The sequence below is a fragment of the Thunnus albacares genome, chromosome 3, assembly GCF_914725855.1.
Source record: "Thunnus albacares chromosome 3, fThuAlb1.1, whole genome shotgun sequence".
Lineage (NCBI taxonomy): Eukaryota > Metazoa > Chordata > Actinopteri > Scombriformes > Scombridae > Thunnus > Thunnus albacares.
This window is the reverse complement of record NC_058108.1, coordinates 855001-880454: the sequence shown is the minus strand read 5'-3', so window position 1 is coordinate 880454 and position 25454 is coordinate 855001. Positions and strand designations below refer to the sequence as shown.

The 25454-nt window shown below is 41.5% G+C and overlaps 1 protein-coding gene across 1 annotated transcript in view; it reads left to right on the top strand.

Annotated features, from left to right (window-relative positions):
- The window catches only part of grin2bb (glutamate receptor, ionotropic, N-methyl D-aspartate 2B, genome duplicate b), a 94622-nt gene that overhangs the window by 62408 nt on the left and 6760 nt on the right, over positions 1-25454 (top strand). Inside the window, 9 exon segments of the mRNA XM_044345613.1 lie at positions 7108-7222; positions 7384-7589; positions 9226-9397; positions 11674-11827; positions 12296-12421; positions 13706-13935; positions 14913-15073; positions 16304-16491; positions 23299-23537. Coding sequence (XP_044201548.1) covers positions 7108-7222; positions 7384-7589; positions 9226-9397; positions 11674-11827; positions 12296-12421; positions 13706-13935; positions 14913-15073; positions 16304-16491; positions 23299-23537 — 1591 coding nt within the window.

The following is a 25454-nucleotide window of genomic DNA, read 5'->3' as shown; positions in this document are numbered from 1 at the left end:
ATTTTTCATTGGTATCATTAATCATTGGTATTTTTTTAGCACTGACTGGTTTCCTGTGTTTGTTTCGAGCCTCCCAGTTGAGCTCATAAGACGAGCGTCTCCTCAGGCCAGTCTAACACTCGTGCTGCCTCTCATGCATAGAAGACGACGGTGTTACTCTCATCCTGTGTCACCTTGAGAGTATTTTCTCCCCGCAGCAGGAGAGCAGTATTATTGCATTCCTTAAAGGCCACAATAAAAGTGGCTGTCTAATAAATCCTCGCTCTGTTTATTGGAAGGCGAGCAGGTCGTTTCTCAGCTTTTGGGCATCTAGAGCACAAATGTCTCTTTTCATAGATCCGTCCTCACATGGAAGGAGGGTCAGAGTATCACATTAACACGTGGTCACTTGTACATCATGTCACTCACAGTTTTCTGTTTCACTTCTGTCCATTTCATCAAGATGTCTGTCTGATACCTTTAGTTCCTGAATATTCTCTCTGTGATGTCTCTCAGCAGTCCGTTCTCACTGAGAGCTAAACGTTGAATCAGAAAGCCACCATGACTCTCCTCCTCTTCATTTTCTTCCTTTATCAAAAAGTCTTGATCCTAATTTTCCTTGTATACACATGTTGTAAGGAGGAAGGATTAGTGAGTTAAAGGACAGGATTACTAATATTGAGCATGAATTCAATTTTTCTCACTTAACTCTGTCCTCTCTTAATGATTCAAATGAACTCCTGTGTAAATGCCATAGAAATAACAAATCAATATTTCATGTGGCCTTTATAGCAATGTTCACTTATTGGATCAGTGCACACTAGTGCACATCTGTTATACTGTATTTCTGCCTCTGAGATGCTCAGCAGCTCGTGTGAATTGTTACACTTTTCAACATTATTGACACATTTTTTATTATGATGTTTTTGATGAGAAGCTTAGTTTTACTTCTGTTATATGTAAAAAGAAAGCTGGAATCTCCGAAATGTTTTTATTTGAATTAAAGCATCACAGCAACTCGTCAAAAGCTGAAAGGATTTTAGAGATACGCTGCAATAGGTCAGATTTGTCTGTGTTGAAGCCACAGAAGCTTTCCTCCTCGCTGGTGCTCTGCACTGGTATTTAATCACGTGTATTATTTCCTGTAGGTGAAATCCACCCTTACGTACAGTTACACTGTCATATGATTATTAAGATGTTTGCTGTATTCTAGCAGTTATTGTGAGACTGTCGTTACGTCAGTTGCCCAGAAACGACCAATAGTTAACCTCTTAGTGACGGGTGTCATCTAGCAGCAGTGACCTGGATCCAACATGTCCTCCAAATCAAACAGCCACACAGGTTGTTTGTACCTGCAGCCAGAACGAACCACTGGACTGTAATACGCTGCTTTCCACAACTGTTACAAACCACCGTCAAAAGATATTCAAATAGATCATTAAAGTTAGGCAACCTTCGTCGTGATGGCGACAGTAAACACCACGAATATCGTTGTTACGGTGTTTACTGAATGAAGGATCTCTAGTGTTGTTTTACTCAGGAGGACAGGCTCCGCAGTAATTCAGAGGAGGTGACGCTTCCTGTTTCAGAGTCGGGACAGTTTGTTACTATGAACTGTGATCATCCGCTAACCGTAACTCCGTGGTTATTATTATTTTTAGGCCACCTAACTTTAACAACATAACCCACATTAAGTTTCTCTGACCTTAACAAAGTGATCCTTTCAACCCAAACCATCATGTTTCCCTAAACCTGACCAGACCTTCACCACAATGTCGTCACATCATAAAACATCATTATGTTGTAACAGTTTTGTTGTTGTTCTGCTGATTATTGCTGACTAGAAAAGGCTTCTGTGTGTCGTTGTGGAGTCAGACGCTCAACCGACGTACTTGATCATGTGATCTGGAGGACTTGTTGGGTATCATGTGATAAACGTCGTCATGTGCTGCTGTTTCCTTCTACTTTAGTTGGTGATTGTCTGTTATACGTTCACTTACTGATGTGCACACGTACCGGAGTGCATCTGAACAGTGACGACACGTCTCTGATAAATCAAATCAGCAAAGTGGTTCATAATTTCCACTTCTGTCTTATTACATTTACCTGTGTGGCTGTTCACAGGTGTAGTGATCTACAGCGATAGTGAATATTAGAGAGTCATTATATCTGCTTTTACTACAATGGATTGATGCCTGTATGATTGATAACATCAGTAGCAGTGAGTTTAAAAAGAAGCTTTTCATCTTTGAATACATGAAAAAAAAAATACGTGAACTAGTAATTGGAGCCAAAAAATGAAATGTGCTGTAAATATCTAATATCTGTTTTTAATAGTGAATAAAGCTGCTTTAGGTGGACTCCTCCTTTAATGTCCCCTGCAGCCGTGTGTGCTGTCAGATGAAGCTTCTTCCTCACAGGAGTTATGTATTAATTAAACATCATTTTTTGTTTAAACTGCTTCAAGTCATTGTTTTTTATATACTTACATATTAATACGTTATATTTAATATTTTATATACAAGGCTTTTAAGGTTTGAGTTTCCTTGTGGCATCAAACTGTGGTGAGTTTCCACCAATCAGATGAGATCATCAGATGCATACGGAGCCCTTTTAAGAAATTACTAGAAAGGTTTTCTGTCTCACTATGAGCCATGTTCTTTATTAATATACTTTTGCATTAAGGACATATTCCTGACTTCACCTATAAAACAAAATATCTGATTGTATTCTGTGAGATCACAGACGGCCACTGAAACATGTACATATGAGTATTTGATGTGTGCAGACTGTGGAAGGTCGGTGTCCTTGCCTGTTAAGACCTTGTTCACATTAGAAATGAGAGAGAGCCTCTCTCTGCTACAGAGACTCCACAGGTAGCTGTCTGATGTCTCCTCCTCAACAGGAGTCCTCATGGGTCCAGATCACATGGCGCTCCTGCAGACTCACTTATTAAAGGCTGCAGCTCAAAGGGACTCTGAGGCTTACATCTTTCCTGTGTGAAGTCCACATCACTCTGCATGTGTATTTATGCTGTAAGAGCTGCGCCACCAGCAATAAACGAGTCAATAAATAAACAAGTTATTATATTTGTACATCACTGAAATTGAATATTTTGATCTGATGTTATTTCAAAATTCGGTGTCAATACCGACGTTTGGAGTAAAAGCCACAAAATCAAATAGACGAAAAGCTTTTAGTTTATAGTTGTAGTTAGTTTGTAGTTTGTCGCTCTCAGCCAGTCAGATATTTTCAGATCAAGTCCGTTTTATTTATATATCGTAATATAAGAAATCACAGATGTTCCTCAGGGGGGCTGCCGTTCCTCAGACGCTCGATCAGATCAGGAAAAACTCCTGAGAACAACCTCGAAGAGCACCAGAGGAGAGATCCTTGTTTTATATTCAAAAGAACACAGAAGCTTTAATTGTCACACATGCTGGCGACAACACACACACATGCTGATCATGTAAGTTATTATGAAGTTATTATAAGTAGATAAATTATTAACAACCAGATCTGTCATGTAAATTATTCCTCTGTGAATTTCCTATTAGAAAATAACCATTCAGTCACAGCGATGCACATACGCTACATCACACCATAAAATTATTTAAATTAAAAGCAGAAAATCTGGTTCACATTCAAAACACATCATTCAACTTCATTTGGCCGGTGGCGTCGGCGTCGGCGCCAGCGTCGGCGCCAGCGTCGGCGCCAGCGGCATGTTAATGGTGACGTGGCCCCTCTAGTGAAATGGTTTTGTTCATTCTAAAAAAAAAAAAGTATATTATAATATTTTAATATAGATTATACCTGAACAAAACTGCATTGAATAGAAAAGATTGTAATGGTATATGTTCTCTGTAGTGTGTTTGTTAGCATCCTGTGTGTCTTCTATGTTAAGCTGTTGTCTGCTAAACACTCTTATGTGAACCTGTTTTAACTCAAATATTGAGGGTTTTAATGTATTGTATTCACACATCCCCCCCCCCCCCAGTCCTCAGTGGCACAGCTCCTACACCATAACGCACCGTGCATTAACATAATTTAACATATTCTGTCTCCTCACACAGTCACTGCTTCTATCCTACATGACTTGTGATGTGAAGTGCACATTTCATCAGTATTTGGTAACTCTTCAGAAGCAGGTCTTCTGCAGTCATCCCAGATTATGAGTCATCCACCCAAACCTGATACAGTATGTACGTGTGTGTGTGTGTGTGTGTGTGTGTGTGTGTGTGTGTGTGTGTGTGTGTGTGTGTGTGCACCACAGATTCCTTTATACACACACACACACACACACACACATATATTTTTACATCCCTGCATTGCAGCGACAGAGAATTTGTGACCCTGTTCAGCTTCACTTGGAGATAAAAGAAAGAATTCAGATAAGTCATATCAAATGGCTCTGAAATACGTTTGAAGAGATTTGAGAAAAAAAGGGGGGAGAAAAAAAAAGAGGGATTGTGTCCATGGCATTGATGATTCAGTGTCTCTGTAACTAAAAAATAAATTCCCCTCACAGCCAGTGATTAGTTGGGGAACAGTTGGTGAGCGAGGCGCACACAAGCGCTGCATATGGCTGTGATCGAGCCGCATGAGGTTCTTTTAGTAGCTCATCCTGGTTGGGTTTTTATTTTTTTTATTTTATTTTTTTTTTCCTCTTCCAGCAGAGTCAGAGGGGAATTCTGACATGAGAAGGGATCAAACAGCACATAAAAGCTACATCAATAGTACAGGGCTACAAAATGATAAACAGAGCAGCCTCCTCTGCTGTAAATTCACAGCGTGCTTCCATCTTTGTGAGGCGCAGGTTAATGTACGGGCAGATGAATCCTATTGATGTGTGATTCGATGCGCTACTCAGAGGTGAGATGGAGAGATTGATCTGAAAGTGAAAGACAGCATGAGGGGAAGTGGGTAAACACTCAGGTTTATACTGAAAAAATACTCCTTTCTCTCTTTTCTCTTTCAACCAGCCTCTCTCCAGTGAGATTACTGTTCCCATGGCAACGCAGCTGATTGCATGAAAATTGCTGTGGTTGTGGGTGCCATGGCAACACATTACATTACATTATGCCGGTGTTAAGAGCCTCCCCGTGTCCCTATGTTTGCGGTTTTTCGCCGTATGCTTACACATGCCAGCCAGTCATGATGACACATGAACACACATTCACACACAGGCTGCTACTGGTCACATGGGTCGTCACGGCGTCGTGGCAGCAACAAGTTGGACCTCGAGCGCCTCCACCCACACCGCCTTGATCTTTTTGGTTCCCTATTCAAACTGAGATTATGCTTAGGAGGCTAATCCCATGTTACACGCGCATTACAGCACTTTCAGCGTGCTAGCCAGCCAGTGTGCAGCAATAGGCATTTCATGGAGGCTTGAGTCATATTATTGACTTGCTCAAAGCATGTAGCCTACTTAGGTCTGTGTGTGTGTGTGTGTGTGTGTGTGTGTGTGAGGTGGTATATAAATATAGCTGAAGACATTACAGATAGAGGTACTGAATGTTCTAGTAGGAGGTACTTGTGATAAAATCTTGGGTAAGTTTCAGGCCCATTGCTCATCTGTTGTCTTGTGAATAGATTTATTGTCTTTTTTTCACACCGTTGACTTGGTTGGAGATGATGGTGGGTAAATGTGCACGGCACCTCCTTTAAAAAAATCTACACACACACACACACACACACACGCGCACACATGGCCCCTCACTCCTTGCATTCAGACAAGATATTTATTTCTCCAGTGGATTGTTTCAGAGGCAGAGCGTCTCCATGGTGATGGCAGCCCACAGATCAGGACGAGGAAGAGTGAGGGAAGGAGGCGGCAGCGAGAGAGAGAGAGAGGAGAGAGAGAGATGATTCCAGCTTATCTGCTGCTGCTATACACTTGTTGACACACATATATGCTGATATGTATTCACACAGGCGGTTAATACACTCGCCCTCTCTGCTCCTTCCCTCTCTTCCACCTTTCACTCCGGGTTTCTTGTTGCTCTGCTCTCACTTTCTTCCACCCCCCTCCCTGTGCTCGGTCTTTATCTCTCTCAGTCTATCAGGTGGCACATACTGTATGTTTTACCAGGCTTTAAACTGGGTCATCTTTTAGAACATGAAATCAATTAAAGCTAAGGACTGCTGCATTAGAAGCAGCAACCTTGCTTTTAGTTCATCATGAATTAGAATAATTTGCTTCTGCTTTTTCTCTTTTCATCATCATACTTCCTGAACAACATTTATGTGACTTTATTGTCTTGTTGCCAAGATAGAAGCTACAGGACATGTTACAGAACATATAATAATACAATACCAATATTCCAATATATACATACAAATATACATATACATCCACACAAACAATAAAACACATCATATAAGAAGAGTAATCTATGATAATCTGAGCAGATGTAATCTAGAGGATAATGTGAAGCTCTGGGGTGTCAGATAGATAGAAGTACCAACAGGTTTCCCAGAAGAACATTGCTGCTGTTACTCTGCCAAAGTATTTGAATTGAAAATCTGACAGCACTGAGTCATTATAAATACCAGCTGTGCATTCTTTATGAAATGAAATGTTTTGGCTTGATATTTCAATGTTCAGGACATTTGAGAATGTTTGTAAATGAGAGTCAGTGGTGTTACTCTGTGTGTCACATGTAGTGATGAAAGCCCTCATAAAGCCTTTTAGCCTCTTTCAGCTCATTGTTTTGGTTTTAAGGCCCTAAAATCTAAAAGCTCTATAAATCCACTGTACGCTACCTGCCAAGCACCAAACAGACAGACACAGTTAGCAACTAGCTGTTGAACATCGTGTAAAGTTTAGCTGCTTAGAGACAGATATTTCCTGCAGGAGGTGGTGGAGACCAAAACAGAGCTAAAAGCAGAGTCAATGTTGGACTCATATTCACAACGACTCCAAAATAATGCTGATGTTGCTGTTGCTAAGGCAACTGTTTGTTAAAGCCACAACAACTTAATGTAATGAGGTGATAATATATCAATGCTGACAGCTTGTTTGCACTGTTCCCAATAATATTCAATGATGCTGAAAGTCTAAGGCTGTAATAAGTGACAGATTTTGACATTTCTAACTCAAACTTGAACTTTAATTCTCAGGTACCTCATGAATGTGACATTTGAAGGCCGTAACCTGTCGTTTAGTGAAGAGGGCCACCAGATGTTCCCCAAACTGGTCATCATTCTCCTAGACAAGGACAGACAATGGGACAGGGTAAAGATCCTCTGTACTCCTCTCCTCTCTTTTTCAGTTTTTTATTTTTCCAACCTCTGATATGTGATTTATGTCTTTTTTTTTCTTTTGGAGTGTCTCCCTGCCACTTAAAGTACCTGCAACAGTAGCCTGTATATCACACAGTCCTCCTCCCACTGCAGGTTGGCAAATGGGAGCGAGGCTCTTTGACGATGAGGTACCATGTGTGGCCTCGCTTTGAGCTGTATTCGGGAGCGGAGGAGCGGGAGGACCACCTGTCCATCGTGACTCTGGAGGAGGCACCATTTGTCATCGTGGAGGATGTGGACCCGCTCAGTGGAACCTGCATGAGGAACACCGTGCCTTGCCGCAAACAGCTCAAACTCAAGTGAGAATTTTAAGTTTTTTTCCCCTGAAGACGTTCATTTTTCTCTCAAATGAGTAAAAAATCTGATTTGTTTTTTACTTTGTGAATCCAAGATGAATATTATAGAGCAAAGAGCTGAAAATAGATTCTCAGTAAGACATTAAGACATTTATACATCAATATAGCTGCAATATGATTTATTTCAAACTTTTACCTTCTGCATATATACAAAGTCATTTGTTACACCTATCAAATCACCAGCAGTTATAAAAAGACATTAAACACTATCTGTACTGCAAATGCTAAAAAGCAAATATAGAAAAGGATCAGTAATGAATCATGTATGTGCAGAGAGGATTATTATTATTTTCCTGCGCGTCTTTGTCTTATTTGCTCTTTTTTTTCTTCATTGGATTTTTGGAGCAGCATCTACTTCATCCTCTCACAATCTCTGGGTGTCCTCTGATTACCTCTACTCACCTCCCTGCTGCTAACTAGATCATTGTCTTGGTTTCTGTCGCTGCCCCCCCTCCACCCCCCCCCCCCCCCCCTTTGCCCTCTTGCTATCCTTGGTGTGTGATAATGAATTTTCCTCATTGGCCTCCTTTTCTATCACTGGCCTACCTGAAATCTCCTGAGGGTGTCCTACATCTTCTGGCTCAGTGGTTTTTTTATTGACTGATCTTTCACCCTGTTCTTTCTCCTATTCCCCCTATTCCCCTTTTCTCCCTCCCTCTGTCTGTCTCTCTCTTCAAAGACATTTTCACACACAGCATTTCAGAGATAGGCAGCAATATGCCACAGAGAATATGCAGGATTTCTTTCAAGCCCAAAATAAAACTATGAGCCAGATGCACAGAGCTGCGTAGATTCAGGACTTAAAGTCTCTGAATGCACAAATGCATAAATATGTGGACGCAGCCGTGCGGTCCCAGTCAGATAAACCCCCGTGTTCTAATTATTCCATGTTATATGGAACATAGTAGCTCAGTAATTATGAAGGTTGTTCACTTGTATGAGCTGAACTCACAATCCCACAACACAAAAACAAAACACACTCAAACAAACACATTTTTTCCTGGTCTGGTTCTGGAAACATCTGAGAAATGTGCCAAAGCTGCCGTTGTGTCGTTACCCACAGCTGTTACACACCTGTAGCTGTTGAGCCAAGAACAACTCACTGATTGATGACACACAATTTGGTCAAATTTGTGACTCAGTGCATTATTCTTAGTCCCAGTTACTGTCTAATCTGGGTGATAATATGTAAACCATATATAACCATAAATCATGCTTGTAAAACATGGATGTTAATGGACGCTGTGCTTAAAAATATGGCTCCAAAAAGTCCTAAATCTACCTTTTGCCATTTTCCTTCTTTTGCCACATTGCTTTTTCACACTGCTCTGCATACGTATGGAGTAATAAAGCATGCATGGATGTACAGAATTAACCATTATTTATATTTTTAGATAAATCTAATCTGTAATGACCTGGTTCAGTTTTTGGTTGGAATGACTTTCTGTCCTCTGTCTGTTGAACTACAAGCTTTATAAACTTTAACCCAAATAAACTTTGACGCCAAACGGTTGAAACTTTTTCTATGTTCATCCATCTTTACTTCCTCTCTCTCCTCCCTCTCCATCTAACCTACCAGCAACCAGACAGGTGATTCAGGGATTTACATCAAGCGCTGCTGCAAAGGTTTCTGTATCGACATCCTGAAGAAGATCGCCAAGGCGGTCAAGTTCACTTACGACCTCTACCTGGTGACCAACGGCAAACACGGCAAGAAGGTCAATGGGACGTGGAACGGCATGGTCGGAGAGGTGAAGACATTTCTCTTCCCTTTAACACACAGTCACTCTGTGTTTTCATGTCTGCATGACTGAGAGACAGTCTCTGTCTACACATGTTTGAAGTCTTCTGTATGTATAGAAGAGGAACTGTTGTTGTGATGAATACCAGAGAGAAGCAACACCTTTACATCGGCTGTAAACAGCTTAAAAATACCCTCAGTGACAGTTTGGTCCACACAGACCTGCTGGCTGATCATGAACTTCACAGCTGCAGAGCTTCATACAACCATTATTGAACCAGCAGAGACTAAGTACAGCATTATACATCAAACAAAATCATATTTGTCGTGTTTCTCTTGACTTTCTGTTGAATACAGATCGACTAACACCATTACTCACCACGACTGCAGGTCTGTGTGTTTAGTGCCGTCCATTTAGCATGTCGCGCTCAGTGTTTATAGCAACCCTACAATCATTTCACTGTTTTCTAAAGTGCATCCAGCAAAGCCTCCCTGACGACACGCAACACCAGCTTTGATTCAAGACTCAGTGAAAACAAATAATAAATAGCTGCTGCAAGTGGCAGAGATCAGATTTAACATATGTTGTTTATTAGAGCAGAAGTTGCTGTTTCAGATGGACTGGAGGAGAGAAGTTGGTTTACAAGTGTCTATTTCTCATTGGTTTGTTTGAGTGAGGTCATTTAAAAATCAGCAACTTCAGGGAGAAACTGTTCACTAGAGCACCAGCCTCCATGCTGGATAAACTAGATAAACTCTGGGTCCTGAAAATAAATTATATGGAAGTTTAAAAATATGAATCCAGTCAGTCAGTGTTGACCAGTTGAAGACAACGAGAGCTCATTACCTGTGAGAAGAAGACTTCAGAACACCACAGATATGGATTCATGTCTGAATTATATTTCTTTTAAATATATTGATTATGTCTTCTGTTCATTTTATCAACATATGTGTATTTGTTGTCAGTTCATTCTCTCTTTTCCTTTGCTCATCAGTTTCTGTTATTTTCCAACATTTTTACTGTGAAGCAGTTTGCAGCTCACTTTTCTTCACAAAAGGAGGACAGTGCACTACTAGACTACTAGATTACTAGACTACTAGATTACTCTTTACATTTTAAAAAACAATTAAACAAGCAAGAAAATATGTTAATCTAATAATAATAGAAACATAACCACAAACAGGGAGAGGGTTTTTTTATGGTGCCCAAAGGACTTTATGATCTGGGCTGATTATATTGTCTGAGTGTTGCTCCTTTTCTGTTAGTTTCCCGCCGTCTCTGTCATGCCATCCAGCACTTGTTCCCCACAACCTGGCCTGAGGGGAGGCTGTGATCAGCTCCGCACAACCTCAGGAGGAGGACAACGAGGCTCCTAATCAGAGATGGAGAAAGACATGCGTGTAGAGAAAGAGAGAAAGAAAGAGAGAGAGAGAGAGAAAGCAGCCTGAGGGAAAGACCCACTTCTCTCCTGCACACATTACTGCACACATTAGACGTCCTGCACAATGCAGCCTTTACAAATTGATGTGATGTCCGGCATAATTGATTACGGCATAGAACAAGCGACTTTATGATCATCTTAAGAACATAGATGAGTGAAGATGTCCAGGGTAATGTAAAATGATCTTAACCCTCCACCTACTGTAAATCAGATCAGAAAATTCCTCAAATATACATCAGCATAGGAAAGTCTATGCAAATGTGCAGAGCATGCACACATGGATTCATTAGTCAGTGTCCTTAAAAGCGTAAGCAAGCAGCTAATGATTTAATTTGAATGAGGAGAAAACAGGACAACAGACAAAGGAAAACAGAATGAGAGAGAGAGAGAGAGAGAGAGAGAAGAGAGAAGAGAGAGAGAGCAGGCCTTTATGAAAAACTGTGACAAACAGAGAAAAAAAAAACAGTGCGTAGGATTCCTGCTCACTCTGGCATACATATCCCTTATTAACACAGTCTTTTGTGCTCCAATTTTATTCATGGCCCGAGGCTTCAGAAACTTAGGGCTAAATATACCTGAGCAGACTCAGAGGGAGGCTGGTTTGGTGGGTAGCCATACGCTGACCCACTGTAGTAATGATCCTCTCGTCCTCCTGCTTCCCTTCTTCTTCCAAAATAACCAGTTCAGGACAGTTGGCAGAGACGGTGGCTGGCGGATGAGCTGCAGAGACCAGTTATTCTTCCCGTCACGTCCCTTTTTTTTACTAATCTGTTTTTCAACACAATCCACTGACCTTCGGTGTTTCCCTCCCGTCTCTCTGTGTCTGTCTGTGTTTGACCCGCAGGTGGTGTTGAAGAATGCCCACATGGCGGTGGGTTCGCTCACCATCAACGAGGAGAGGTCAGAGGTTATCGACTTCTCTGTGCCGTTCATCGAGACGGGAATCAGTGTCATGGTCTCGCGTAGCAACGGGACTGTCTCCCCCTCCGCCTTTCTTGGTGAGAAGAAACGCACCTGGTGCTTCTGGCAGGTGTCCAACACACAACTGAGAATACTAACGTGCACAAAACACAGTACAGTCACAGAAAGAGATACAAATAGATGGTGTTTGTCATAGATTATATGTGAAAACTGTAAAGTAGAGTACGGCGCAAGTGGTAGAAAATGTGCCCATTTCAATGAGCACATGTGTCCGTTCACACCTTCCCGCCTTCCTCTCCAGAAGTGTTTGTTAGCGTTCACACAAACTCAGATAAAATCCATAAATCTGTTGCTCTGAGTGCACAATATACAAATAATCATGTTGATACCAGGGGCTGATTTTATAACTTTGTTTCATTTGATTTAATGAACTTCCTGTCTCTGTCTCCCCACAACCCCTCACTCCTCCCCTTTCCGCTTCCTCTCCTCCTCTACCCTGCTGCCCCCCCCCCTCTCTGTCCCCCCCCCCCCCCTCTGTCTTTCAGAGCCCTTCAGTGCTGATGTCTGGGTGATGATGTTTGTTATGTTGCTGATGGTGTCAGCCGTAGCTGTGTTTGTGTTTGAGTACTTCAGCCCGGTGGGTTACAATCGCTGTCTGGCAGATGGACGAGGTGAGAGGAGTGCACACACACACACACACACACACACACACACACACACACATACATTCGCCTAGTCAGACCCAGTCAATGCTCCATAAAGGTGACAATGAGGTCCATGTTCATGCAATCTGTGCTAAAGGGAAGACTTACTGGGCAGGTTTTGTTACCTTGAATGCTCCATTCAAACAGAGACCTCAATGTGCTAAATTACTCTGACAATCCCTTCTGAATGAGCCACTGGAGCACTGGGACTTTCTACTCCATGTCTCGGAGTGCTTATCTACATCTACAGTCACTTAAGCTCTTTCACTAATGAAAAGGATCATTGACAAGAACCAGATAGGTGATCTTAAGTATTCTTAGCATCACAGTGTGAACAAAGGCTCCTCTGTTCTTGCATTACAACGTCTTTTTTTATTGTGCCATTCGCAAATATTACACCAGTGTTACAGCACTGAATCTAAGGTTGTAAAACCGATGAATACACTTTAGTAGATCTATTACCATATATTGAAAATATGTGTCAGGTTTAACGGTGTCTGACAGTACGGAACAACACAACCCCGTTGAATCACATACGGTGAAATCAATTTGCCCATCAAAATCAATGGTTTAGATTCAATCTATTTTTTATACACCCAGTTCTATTTGACTCTCAGGATTGCATGAGCTGCTGCAATGGCAGCTGCTCAAGATAAAATTTGAGAAGTGTTATATTGCTGCTCGCAGCCTTTTCGTCAAGGACCACAGGGGGAGAAGAGTAACGGTGTTTCCTACCGTAGTGTTTTCTGAATTTCTTCTTCTGTCACAGCAACAGTGTCAGAAACGTTCCCCAGTCCATGTGTATAGGATGTGTGGTTTAATCACTAGGTTATGTAAGGCTGTTGTCCTATACTGCTGCTCCAGCTGTAGCATAATTGTAGCCTGCTGTGTGTTCATCTTCCCCCCCCCCCTCCCCCTCCTCTTTCTTTCTCCCTGTCTCTGATGCCAAAGAGCTACAGTAGGTAGTGCTTCCATCCTACAACCTTGTCATACTGCCATAGAAGTAGGTGGAACAGAGTTAGTCTGTAACAGTCGGTTGTCACGGCGGCGGCTGGAAGAGTGGATGTGGACCGTAGAGCACATCCTGCGATCACTGACAAACTAAAGGACGGGAATAAATCTGGTCTTTGTCACTGCCATCAATCAAGTGCCTCCTACAGCAGTGGTCATGAGTAAATGCAGATGAAATGAAGTAGTAGCTGTGATCAGTGTGTCGTCTTTCTCTCTACCTCCTCCCTCCTTCGCTCCCAGAGCCCGGCGGTCCCTCCTTCACCATCGGTAAGGCCATCTGGCTGCTTTGGGGTCTGGTTTTCAACAACTCTGTTCCGGTGCAGAATCCCAAAGGTACCACCAGTAAGATCATGGTGTCAGTGTGGGCCTTCTTCGCTGTCATCTTCCTGGCCTCCTACACTGCCAACCTGGCTGCCTTCATGATCCAGGAGGAGTATGTCGACCAGGTGTCGGGCCTGTCAGACAAAAAGGTGTGATTTTTGAGGCAATGTGAGGGTTTGTGGGGTGGAGGAGGAGCAGGTGTGTGAAAGTATGTAACGTGGGGCAGTGTGAAGATGAGTGTGGATGACTTCCTCTGTTTCTTTGAGTCGATGTCTAAATCTTATTCAGAGTTGCATCTGATTGTTTTCCATTTAGATTTGATTCAGTTTTTGTTTTTTCAATTAATCAATTAAATACTTAGTTTGTAAATGGTCAAAATATTGTGAAAAAGGGTTAGACGTCTTCATCTGCTTGTTTTGTCCGACCACAAACACACACATCTGAGGAGCTGCTTGTTCAATTATATATGGTATAAATAATTCATAGATACCCAAATTGTTCGTTCATTTTCTGTAAATTGACTTTATTCTTTGCTTTTATATGAGGAAGTCCTCGACACATCAACTTAAACTTACTGAGAGCTGAAAGAAATGAGATGATCCACTGATTAGTGGAACAACTTCATATTATTTGGCAATTATTCTGATGATTAATTGTATAAATGATTTTTCATGCAAAACTGCCAAACCTGACCTACTTCCTGCTCCTTCATTGTTAAAATTGTTAACGTCTTCATTGAATTTGTCTCATGTGATAATAAAGTTCACATGTTTGGACTGTTTTGGAGCTAAACTAAACTTGAACTTTAGCATTTCTCATTTTTTTCTGACATTTTATAGAAGATGAGAAGTTGAGAAGTGGCAGCCTTCTACTAATCATGTCAAACTATTGATTGTGATGAACATGGTGATCTGATGTTTGTCTCATTGTGTCTGTTGAACACAACTCAAAGCATTTAGTTAATTTTAAGCTTCCAAAAGCATCGTCCTTCACTCCTGCTCAACAGTGCATTAAAGGCCATTTGATGCGGCTCAGTGCCTTTTCCATGCTAACGAGCACTCCTCTGTCATTTTCTCTGTGTGGTTTCTTTTCCGGAACCCCCCCCCCCCCCCCCCCCCCACAACAGTTCCAGAAGCCTAACGAATTCTCGCCGCCATTCCGGTTTGGCACGGTGCCCAACGGGAGTACAGAGCGCAACATCCGCAACAACTACCCGGACATGCATGCCTACATGACCAGCTTCCACCAGAAGAATGTAGATGAAGCCCTGTACAGTCTGAAGACCGGGTGAGGGGAGAGACAGATGGGGGGATGTAAGGAAGGAGGGAGATGAAAGGATCTCAGCTGTGAGAAATGAGGGTGTTATGGAGCTGTGAGGTCCTGTACTGATGCAATACACAGAAAAGATGATGAAGGATAAAGGGAGGGAGACAGAGGAAGAGAGCTTTCTGGGCAAGTGGGTGGGCAGCCAGTGGAGTTGTGTATCTGCCTGCCGCTGGCGCCCAGAATAGCAGCGTAACCTGTGGTTGCTGTGAAAGCTAGCTAATATTCACTCTCTCTGCCCTTGAAAGCTAACTAATATCTTCTTCTCCTCTTTTCCTGTCTCCTCCTGTCGTCCGCTGTTCTCATCAACCACTGCTGAAGAATTTAAAATGCAAAGCGGTGATGTACCTCTCATATTTGGTGAAGGTTTGAGCCGAACCACCACAGAGGCCCGTAGAGCCCCGAGGCGCCGTTTGATGGTAGTTTGTCACCAAGCTGGAGACTGTCATGTCAAATTTATCTAGAAATGGATACAGGGTGTCCACATCCTGAGACAAATCCTGTCTTGTGACCAATTTACTAAGAAGATGTGGAGCAATAGTCATACTTGAGCCTTCAGTTAAATTCTTGTCTTTTTGATAAAAATATTCTCAGAACCTCCAACCTTCTATAAAACAGGAAACCCAGGAACAGGGACTGTAGTTGTCCGACTGTCAGCTGTCCAAACGAAGGCAAAAAACATTTAAAAAAGAAGAGAATTGTATTTGATTGATTGACATTTACTTTGAGCGTCCAAATTCTAAGTGAAACATGTATTTTCTAAATTGTGCTCTAAACATTTTCACAATTACACAAAAATGAAACAATATTTTAATGCTGTGCTAACTATGCTAACTATGCTAACTATGCTAGCAAAACCAGTTGACATCAACTGATCAGTTGACATATATGGAGGATGTAGATTCCAGTAATAAATAGAACAGTTCTGAAAATCAACTATTTAAAACTATTTAAAGTCAAAACTAACTAAACAAACTTAAACAACCAGCTCAGACATCTTACCTGTAATCTTACCTGTAATTAGCACCAAATCACATTCTTTCCTGGAAAGTTTCAAGAAATTACCAGGAAATAACAAACAGACATTAATAGAGGTGTAAATGACAGTTAGGCAGCATCACACTGTTGCTCCATAACCTCAATATAAAAGTTCAGACCTTCATTTATTTTCTTCTGACACGTTTCCCTTCGCAGCAAACTGGACGCCTTCATCTACGACGCCGCTGTGCTGAACTACATGGCGGGAAGAGACGAGGGCTGTAAGCTGGTCACCATCGGGAGCGGCAAGGTGTTCGCCTCCACCGGCTACGGCATCGCCATCCAGAAAGACTCGGGCTGGAAGCGAGCTGTGGATCTGGCCATTCTCATGCTGTTTGGAGACGGTAAAGACTGGAATGTTTTCATATGCATTTAAACGCCTCATACGTAGTGAAAAAGGTATTTAAAGCAATAATGATAATGTTGCCATTTAGTTTTTCTCTGTTGCTTGTTGACATAAAGTAACAAGTCATGAAATTACAGCTAAGAGCTTTTACATTCACTGTTAATCGCCACTTTAAATGGAGAAGTTTAACGAAGAGTAGCAATAATGATTTTAATTATGTACTATTTGTATTATAATAAACTCTCAGTGAATATCCTATAAATGCCCAAACATCATTATGCCATGCAGGAGGTATAATATGTGAATATCATATCAAATAGATATTTACAAAACATTACTATTGTATCCTTCTTTTACTTTGCTCAATATAAAAAAAATCATTTCTTGTCTTGAATTTGGTGTTTAAGAAACAAAATGATCACACAGAAATGTTCCAGACTGATCAGTGCAGTGAGGTTGGTAGAGTCAGAATGGATTCAGCTGTGACTCAGACGGTGGTCGCCGCTGGTTCTAGTGACCTGCTGCTAGATCCAGATAGTCGATGATGCTGTCGAGCTGCAGAATGATGCCTCCTGAGCCCGGTTGGTACAGTCTAGTCCTCAAAGGGAAACTTTGGTGTTTTTCAACCTGGACCCTGTTTTCCCATCTTTTTGTGTCTAAGTGACTAATGGGGACAACAGTTTTTGAAATTGATCCAGTATTGAGCGAGAGCGCCTCAGCCAGCAGCCGCAGAACGGGCTGAGATGTAATTCAACAGGACAACAGCTTCCTGTCGATGTACGTCCAATCAGAGTGCTGGTTTCTGCCACTGACTGGCTCACATTGTTATTATTATTATTATGGAAAAGACCATACAGAGAAATGTGGCTCATAATTTACAGCTCGATGCTGACTGTTGGTCTTAATCACCAATAGTCACCTGATACCTATTTTTATTATATTTCTGTTTATTTGTTCATAACATAGTAGGACTTCAGTTCTACTGTAAGCTTACATTCAACTCAGTAAAGCAATTTAAACATTTACAACTTGAAAGTTCGTTATTGACATTGGAAACAGCAGTTTCATCACAATGTCCACTTACTTTTTTAATGCTTTCAACCATATCTGGAGGTCTTCCTCGGCTGATAGTTGGCTCAGTTTTCATGTTATCACAACAGGTTTGTATACGGCATGAAAAAAAGCTTTGAAAAATTAAGTAAGTAGATCTGAGTGTCTGACATCATTATGGAAAGGACCATAAAAAGAAATCAAACGTTTTTCTTTACCTTTTGCTTATAATAACTATTTGAGTCTGTCAGTGGCAGAAACAAACACTTCTAGAGGACGGACATTGATGATGCTCCGTGGCCCCGTCAGCTGCAGCACTCTCACTCAATACTGGACCAGTTTCAAAAATTGGTCACTTAGACACAAAAAGATGGGAAAATAGAGTCCAGGTTGAAAGGTAGCAGCTACTGTAGCAGTGACAGTTTGAGTGTGGAAGGAGTTTGTTTATTTGGTAACTCAGGCGGGGACATATTGACCTCAACTGAAGATATGTAGAGGGAGCGCCGTGGACGAGATTAGTCTTGAAATGCTGAAGCCTCTGGATATTGTTAGACTGTTGTGACTGACATATTTCTTCAGTGTCACATGGATTTCAGGAACGGGGCCCATGAACTGCCAGACCGGGGTGGTCAACTGATAAATCCAACAGAGAAACCTTAAATATACTCGAAGTCTATATCACGCGAACAAAGGCAGCTCATCAAAGGGTTTGATGGTGTAAACCACATGCTCATGTTTACAATCTTATATCTTGTCTTTATTCTTATTCTCTAAATTTGACGTACTAACTGGTTTAGAGGTGTGGAGACTGGTTCTCAGATGTGTCTGCTGAAAGCAATGAAGTCTCACTGGCTGTGAGAAGTGATATACTGGGAGTGCAGGAGTTGGCACATTTGTCCTGTTAGTGTCTATTTCTGTAGTATTGTGACACCAGCTGATTAATTCAACAACATGGTGGCAATATCATAAATATTATGAATATTTATACAAGGAGGAGGTTGAATCTGAAGTGTGTGTACAGTGAGTCGAGAGACTGGTGACACCATCTGTAAAAAGATACTCTATATGCAACAGATACTCTTTGTTTTGACCCCCAGCTGTTGTTGTGTGTTTTGGGTAGTGACAGAAAGAAGACAACAGAGTGTCTGTCGTCACTCAGTAGTGCACTGATCCACCAGGGTCTTGCTCCTGGTGTGGATCCACTTGGTGCCTCCATTAGAACGAGTTCTGGTCCTGAATGACTCAGAGGAGACGTTGTGTTTGGTGTTGATGCAGGACACAGTGGAGGGACATCTCCCATCAGCGTGGATGGACTAGATAGAGACTTATGAAACCCCCCCCCCACTGAGCAATAGTCACATAACATATCTCTAAAGAGCATCTGCTGGTTGAAAATTGAAACCTGCATCTGAACTTCAGTAGTTTGTTCATGCAGGAGATGAAATGAAGCTGTTTAAAACACTTCTTAAAGCTTCAGATTTGCATATTAAACACAATATAACAGGACACTACGGTTTACAAAATATTACAAGAGACCATCAACCATCATTCATAAATTCTGCGGTCAAAATTATTTAAATTGTCCAACAAAACAATCGTAATCAAAAGATCTACTTACTTGATTTTTCAAAGCTTTTTTTCATGCCATATACAAACCTGTTGTGATAACATGAAAACTGAGCCAACTATCAGCTGAGGAAGACCTCCAGATATGGTTGAAAGCATTAAAAAAGTAAGTGGACATTGTGATGAAACTGCTGTTTCCAATGTCAGTAACGAACTTACAAGTTGTAAATGTTTAAATTGCTTTACTGAGTTGAATGTAAGCTTACAGTAGTACTGAAGTCCTACTATGTTATGAACAAATAAACAGAAATATAATAAAAATAGATATCAGGTGACTGTTGGTGATTAATACCAATAATCACCACATGTGGACGTTCTGCACAGATGAACTTTACATCATACGGGCCGTCATGTCATGCAAATGTATAATTTGGGCTTTAACAGGTTCTAGAAAATGTTAGAATATGAATAGATTATATAACATATACTGTGTGTTGATCACTGACAAATAACAAGAAAGATAACTTTAGCATAATTTAAAGGGGACCTATTACTCTTTTCCTTATTTTCAATGTTACACTGTCAGATGTTCATATTAAACATGTCCAAAGTATCAAATAATGAGGTAAACATACCTTTATATAGTTATATATAATATAGTACAGTATATACTATACCTATATATAGTATGTAGAAGTGATCCCCATGAGTAAAAAGCACCGGCTTCACACTGATCTTAACACTCCGTCTCCAACAGTTTTTTCTACTTTCAGCCCGATGATGGACGTCTTTTTATGGTCGTCTGCTGCACACAGATTGTGAGTTCACTGCTCCACAGTCGCAATGAGCCATGACTCAAGTTGAACTGTGAGTGTTTTTCCATCACACAGCAGGGAAAAGTAAAATAAGTAGTTTACCTGTTTCTAACTGATCCGCTGAATAAAGAGCTCCAAATATCTCCATATGTTGTTGTGTCGACCAGTTTTTAGCGCCACTAACGAAGCTCCACTAATTCAGTGAGGAACATGTTTCATTTCCTGTAAATTCTTCACAATAAAAGTCTCCCATTATTTAGTCATTTAAAATCTTATAAATTGAAGCAGTAAAGCAGAAAATGTTGGGTTTTCATCAGCAGTAACTTAACACAACTCTGATATGGCTGCCCCTCAGCAGGCTTCCAGAAAGCTGGCCAATCAGAACAGAGTGGGCTCAATGGGAGGCGGGGCCTTAAAGAGACAGGAGTTAAGACTGCCTGTTAGAGACAGAGGCTGAACTGAGGGGCTGCATAAAGGGCCAATAGAAGATAAATAAGGAGTTTTTTTTTAACTGTGAATCATGCAAAGCTACTCTAAAAATATAGAGCTGGGAATGAGCATCATAGGTCCCTTTTAAGCATCAAGTACAGCCATGTTATTGCAGTATATCCTGTACCTCTTCATGTATGACAGGAAAGGTCTTTCTGCTTATAGAGAATGAGTGGGGTTCAGTGGGGAAAAGGGGCAAAGTGGAATAGAGTAATTTGACTTTTAACTCATCACCAGCCTACTTTTGCAGCACTTTTTGTATCTCAGAGAAAGTTACACATAAAATAAATTCTTGCCTTTGGAGGATACACCTACAGTTAGAGAGAGGTACAGTATGTTCTCCATACTGCTCACCATCTGCCAGGTCGCATATAGTATAGCACGTTCACACACACACTTGATGGCCTGCGATGTGCTATCACTTTCCATTCCGGCATCTGTGATGGATGAAGGGGTCAGTGCAGAGAGAACATTCACCTTGGATTAGATCCTCAAGAGCCAGATCGACTTCGACCTCGACATACACTGTTGGAAACCTCTTGAGTGATGTACGCTAAAGTGCCAGTCTGTGCATGTGTGTGTGTGCGTGTGTGTGTGTGTACACATGGGATACGTTTGTGACATGTGACTGTGTGCCTGCTTGAGTCTGTGCTCCCTAAAGATCAGGCAACATGTCTGCTTAAATTTACCGAATGGAAGTAAAGTCTTATTGTTCTGCCAACTGTGTACATGAGGCCAACACATCCGACATTAGCTCTCATTACTTCATGTCGACTGTTTGGCTGTCAACACACATACGTTGGGTCAGGTTAAGAGATCAGACTCATCGATGTTTGCTCATGTGTCACTTCCTGTTAGAATCTAGAGCGACGGCCTACTAACAGGAAACCGAGTGTCGCTACATGGGAACAGATACAGGATCAGGGTGAAGATGCAGAGAGGGTGAAGATGCAGGGGGAGAGAGATGGAAAACATAATGGATAAGAAGGATTATAGTAATATTGATTTCAGTACCATGATAGATTCTGCATATTGATCAAATTCTTTTGTCCAGTTTAAGTTGTTTCACATTGTTGAGCCAAAAACAAGCAGTGTACATCCAGGAGAGCTTCCATCTTGGCCTCATCTCACTGAAATCTGCAGGCTGATAAGAATTTAAGTATTTCTTTCAGAGAGTGAGATGAAGAAATCCTGTCTGTGCATTAAGTACGGAGCTGTAGCTGGGAGGCCATTAGCCTAGCTTAGCTTTTAGACTGGAAGCGAAGGGAAACAGCTAGCCTGGCTCTGTCCAAAGTTAGAAACTGCACCCACCAGCACTTCTAAAGCTCATAACACATTGTATCATGTTTGTTTAAAAAGTAAGTCCACACTAGAATTTAATAGGCCTCTATAGATTGAAACCCAACATCACAGCTGGGTGTCGTCACAAGTACAACAGATCACACCTGACCACATCCAGCTGTGATGTAGCATGGTACTATAGTGCCACACTACATCACTGCTGCTCAGGGTGTGAAAAAAAGATGATTAGACTGTTTAATCCATACATGAACAGTTTGTGCTTTTACAGGGAGTTGAGTCCTTTAACTATTTCTTGGCAAACAACAGCTGGACACAATGACTTCCTGATGTCTTGTTGTCACAGTGAGGTTGCCACAATGCATATATTGCATCTAAGGCCCCCTAAACCCAAACATAGTTGTTTATACAACTGTGTTGTTTGTGTATCTCAAGAACTGTTCATCCGATCTCCGTCTTACCTGGCAGGTGTTTTGCTGGGAATCAAGGAAGTGCAGTGTTGATGTGTGAAGTTGTTTGGATGAACGGTTCTTGAGAAATATATAAAAAAATACCTCATAAACAATGTTGATTTGCTTCTTCTTCTGCCCGTGGAGCGATACAGACAGCGCCACTCTGCCATCGCAACCCACACTGTGGTCAGAGGTGGGATCACATCCGTAATGATGAGAACGAACTGAAGAAGTTTAGAGTTAAGCTCTAGGGCAGGATGTCTCAGGCACTACAGTTCATCCGATCAACCTCAGCTCAACTCAGAAGTATCCAGTACTCCAGATATCCTGCATGTGAGGCGTTTAAGGGACGAGCACTGCACTAGTTTCACAAGATGCTGAAACAATGAATGAAAATAGACACCTCCCTAAACATGTTGCTGTCTTATTCTGTATGTTTTTGCCCAAATGTTTTTCTGTTTCCTGCTCATCTGCATGAAAACAACTAATCTAGCACTTTTCTTTTCTCGCTGAGGTTGTGAGTAAATCTTAGTAAGAACTAGTTAACAGCTGTCTAAGATAAACTCACCCTCACTCATCTGCACAAACATCCATACAGACAACAGTGTTATGCAAGCATTGGGAAACTGTACATAGATCTCCTTGATCTCACACAGACACAAACAAAAAAACAGACCAATGGTGCAGATCAAACAAATCTCTCTGGACATGTCCTCCCCCCTTAGCTGTGCCCCCGGGGATGTGGAACTGAGGGGGACACATTTTAGGGCGGAAACGCTTGTCACATGACCACGCACACTTCCTCCCTGAGGACTGTCAGGTCCCAGCAGGCAGTTGTTTTTTTCCCACAACAAGGAAGGGTTAGCCTTGCATAAGCAATCCTTAATGAGGATGATCCTCTGGAGGCCGTTAAGTCAAAATAATGCAACATGACATTTGTTGCATGTACATAAGACCTGAGCTGTTTTTGGCATCAACTCCCCATCCAAAAAAATGTGTCCTCCCTTTGTGGACTCACACTTACATGTTCAGATACCTACAGGCAAACCCATGTGAGCGCGCAGGCTCTCTCTCGGTCTCATGTACATACAGACGATACAGTAACCTGCATATATGTGTCTCTCCGTCCTCCAGGTGAGATGGAGGAGTTTGAAGCCTTGTGGCTGACGGGCATCTGCCACAACGAGAAGAACGAGGTGATGAGCAGTCAGCTGGACGTGGACAACATGGCAGGGGTCTTCTACATGCTCGGGGCTGCCATGGTTCTGTCATTCATCACCTTCATCTGTGAACATTTGTTCTACTGGCAGCTGCGCTTCTGTTTCATGGGCGTGTGCTCCGGAAAGCCCGGGGTCACCTTCTCCATTAGCAGAGTGAGTGGACTTGTGTTTTATTTTAGATATGACCTTTGTCCTCCTGACAGAAAGATCACAGAAGTGGCTGTTTTAAAACCACTGGCTGTGGTTGAGGTGTATCGAGTCAGTCAGGGGATACGATGACTCACCTGACTTACCTGTGGCTTTTTGAGCTCAGACAGTCATTTAACAACAAAACAAGAGTCAAGAGCATCCTGCAGTATACAGTACAACAATGAAAAAAAAATGTCTCAGTCCGACAGGAATTCTGCATTTCCAGTGTTTGTAACCCGATCTTAGTGAGTGGAGCACAAGATTATAATAATATAAATACAGTTGACCATCACTTCCAGGTCAAACGGCCCTACAGGGCTTCTCAAAGTACAGTCAAAGTACACAGTCAAATACAGATGTGAGGCACGTTTTCTTTCAGAGGATACCTGTACTCTGATGAAAAATGAAGAAATATTTGATGGGAATAATTGCTTTGAAATTTTTATATAGAATTTATTTTCATAAATTTTAATTTATTCAGAATTTAGGTTCATTCAGAAACATTTTGTTATGAAATGTATTTAACTGGAATTTATGTTGTGAAATGTAATAATTCATCACACAACAGTAACACAACTAAGCAGTGAAGTCTGTGAGGTTTATGGTGCAGCTGACAGTAACTCTGAGCTTGTAATAACCTCATAAGGAATGAATAATATAATATATACTGTAACGATGAACACTTACTCTAAGTAAAGGTGTCAGTATGCTCCAACCAAACTAGTTTGATGGGCCTCACTGGAAGGCGGGAAGAAAGGCGGTGAGATAATACTGTCAGACAGTATTTCCTGGAGGGCAGTCATTAATTTTGCTCTCAGTTGTTCACACGAAAATTAACAGAAGTAATTATGTGTAAAATGAAAAAAAGAGAGTCCGAGGAGAGAAGTTAAAATCCTGCTGACTGTCTCAGGTTTGGACACCTGGTTACGCTGCATGAAGCTGATGTTCCTGTTGGATTGTAGATAAAAACCTGTTTCACCATGATGTCACTAACCTTTCTGACTTTATAGGAGTCAAGAGTCGACATCTAGAATGTGGATAATTTACTAAAGCATCATAACCAATAAATAACTCAGGCAACTATTTAGAGACATTTTCACAGCCTCTTCACACATTAGGGGGGGGGGGGGGGGGTGTTTGCATGCACATTGTCTCAGTTATTATTTGCCTGAAAAAGGACACCAGTGTTTATGTGCTTGGTGTTCAGGCTGAAGGGCTTCTAATTGTAATGTCATTTGGTTTACGCCTACTCAGACTAACCTGAAATAACTTAAAAGACCAATCTGGCCTCCAGCAATTAACTTATTTCTTTATCCTGCTGCCTTTGTGCAGTGTGAAGCAGCAGTCTCATTGTCTTCAAAGCTATACACTTACTTTTACTTCTTTATTATGCAATCAAACAAAAAGGTTTGCAGTCAGAAATAGATTTGAGAGTAGAACTCTGTTTTACTGTGATTAAAATGCAAAAACTAAAAAACCAAAACCTTTTGTTTGTGAAACAAAACTGTTGAGCTGAATTTCATGGGCGGAACCTACAGTGAAAGACGTAAGACACGCCTCCATTGTAAGACACGCCTCTATTGTAAGACACGCCTCCATTGTAAGACACGCCCCTATTGTAAGACACGCCTCTATTGTAAGACACGCCCCTATTGTAAGACACGCCTCTATTGGAAGACACGCCTCTATTGGAAGACACGCCTCTATTGTAAGACACGCCTCTATTGGCCTCGAACGAAACGACAGCTCGGCAACATCCACAGTAAGTAAACGTCCACGAAGAAGACGGAGCAGGAAAGAGACAGAAAATCAATGCAGAGAGAGAGAGAGAGAGAGAGAGAGAGTCCCTCAAAGGGAAAAGGATTCAAAAAGAGCAGAACA